Source organism: Berghia stephanieae, chromosome 2, assembly GCF_034508935.2.
Source record: "Berghia stephanieae isolate SIO BIC M18660-M18661 chromosome 2, UCSD_Bste_1.3, whole genome shotgun sequence".
Classification (NCBI taxonomy): domain Eukaryota; kingdom Metazoa; phylum Mollusca; class Gastropoda; order Nudibranchia; family Aeolidiidae; genus Berghia; species Berghia stephanieae.
The window spans coordinates 52,380,204-52,382,703 of NC_088361.1; the positions used below are offsets into that span (position 1 = coordinate 52,380,204).

The 2,500-nt window shown below is 32.7% G+C and overlaps 1 protein-coding gene across 1 annotated transcript in view; it reads right to left on the reverse strand.

Moving 5' to 3' along the window:
• The window catches only part of LOC144965140 (uncharacterized), a 73,081-nt gene that overhangs the window by 510 nt on the left and 70,071 nt on the right, over positions 1-2,500 (reverse strand). The window contains exon 4 of the mRNA XM_078900119.1: positions 1-457. This exon is cut by the window's left edge and continues 510 nt beyond it. Within this exon, the coding sequence (XP_078756245.1) occupies positions 454-457 (4 nt within the window). The 3' untranslated portion in view covers positions 1-453. The remainder of the gene's footprint in view (positions 458-2,500) is intronic.

A 2,500-nucleotide genomic window follows, 5' to 3' on the forward strand; every position in this document is an offset into this window, starting at 1 on the left:
ATTTCTACTACTACTACTACTACTACTACTACTACTACTACTACTACTACTACTACTACTACTACTACTACTAATATTAATAATGATTACTAATATTACTACTCTCACATGTAATTACCACACCTCTTCCCTTAATAAAAAAGAAAACAAACTAAACTTATTTTTTAAAACCAACTGCTCTGAATTACGATTATATAAATATTAATGGCTACTACCTAGAAAAAAACTATGTTATTTATATATAAAAACTGTAAAACAGATCATATCTTTGGATCTAAGGGGCAGTTCTAAAGAATACAAAAATTCGTATCACGACTTGTTTAACGATGAAGTATTAGATTCCCATGCGGTGATTTATTCTATTTCCCGAACGATGTGCAAACATATATTGCCGGATTTATCATTGACATGACGCAATACATCCAAAACGTAATAGGCCGGTGCAGCGTGACTCTATCTGTAGACAGAAAAGAAAAAGAGAAAAAGAAAAGAAATCAATAATATAATCCTTCATGATCAGTTGTCAATGAATAAAGGTTGTACTATTTAAAAAATCATATACATAACTATAGTATTTGTAACAAATATTTGCCTATGATTACACCCGACGTGTAACTTATTAGCAGGTATGATAACCCAAATTGTTATGGGTTCATTGTTATAATGGAAACACTCTCAAACCAACGCAATATTATATTGTGACTACCAACAATATTAAGTCAAGCTATAAATAATAATAATAATTGCGCTCGGTTACCAGACTTGCTAATATATATGTGCACCTAGATTATACCCTTCCTGGTGGTACAGAATGTGCATTGATGCACATGTTCTGTCATTATTATTGATTGAGCAGTCAAGTCCCTTGTAACTAGGCGATTAAAACAGAAGAGAGAATGAAACCTTGATCCAAACTTTGATTCAAACCTTCTTCCCAATACGAGTCGGTCATGGCTGCCAGATGGCCAGAGTTATATATGGTCAAAAACGACCAAATAAAATCTCACATGGCCCAACACTAGTAACACTCTTACCCCTTTGAAATATTTATTGGTATTGATAAACAAAAAATCGAATACACTTGGAAAATGGTTAAAGAGACAAAAAAAAGGAAAAAGAGAATAAAATTAATAATTAATGATAGAAACACGATTATTTGTGTGCCCAATTTTTTTACCACGCACGTAGCCATCTGACAGCCCACAAGTCATTCCCCTCTCATTATAGAATAACAAAGAGCCCATATTGTGCCACACCGCCACAAAGACTCCTTCTGTTATAGAAAGAACGAAATTGGCGCCACTTAGCTGTTTGTTATTCTTCTTAGACAGCCATTTTAATGATTAGTTCTCACTAAATTATTTCAATCAGACTATAAAAGTTCAAGCTTACACACAGTTTTGTGTGTCAGTATGGTATATCCGCTGGTGGATGTTATGAGTTTTTAAATAAACGCCTATCATCAATAGACATAGGCCGATTTCAATTTTCTACCAGTGGATAGTCTGTACTAAAAAATGAACAATACGGGTATGAAATCTTTATTCTAATAAACGTAGACTAAGATAAAAAAAAGTCTTTGCGCCGCTCTGGCGTTTACAAAACTATGAAAGATAGAAAATTGACAAAGATTTACAAAAATATCAATATAAAGTTTAGTTTATGTCCTTTCCGTTTATCATTTTAAATGTCAATCCAGTCACCGTTTCCACCTACAAGAGCCGCCAAAAACGCATCACTTGATGTATCGTATCGAAGAGGAATTCACGTGATATTTTTGGACACAATAGAGTCACTTCCGTGTACACCTTGCAATCGCTGCCATATATTATCACAATGAGGTATCTCTTAAGTCTTGCGAAAAGGGGGAAAAACACTTGGAGCTAAATCGGAATTTATAATAATAATAATAATAATAATAATAATAATAATAATAATAATAATAACAATAATAATAATAATAATAATAATAATAATAATAATAATAATAATAATAAATAATAATAATAATAATAATAATAATAATAATAATAATAATAATAATAATAATAATAATAATAATAATGGAGTTGCTTTCCGATTCACGAAAACTGCATATTTCAAGGAGATCGTACGTTTGTGTGTGTGTGGGTATTCTCGGTATCCAACGGGCACATCCCTTTCTATGACCCAGGATTTTTAGAACAATAGATCCAACTATTCCCTATTAAATTCCAAGCCTATACAAAGCGGATTTGTACTATCCGTGATTGCCTATGATAAGTTTGCTAATTTTTTGTTGTTGTTGATTTGCTGAAGTCCATGCAGTTTGTGGACGACCATTGCCAGCCTCATCGTTAACATCGGTGGATACAACATCAGCTCCTGTAAAATACTTAACCCAATTTTTGAATTGTTCGAATGCCAACACAAGGGCCAACATACACACGTTTCACCCGTTCATGAATGTTTAAGGGCGCACAACTTAAATGTCTGCAGTAAGAAAATTAATTACAGCGAC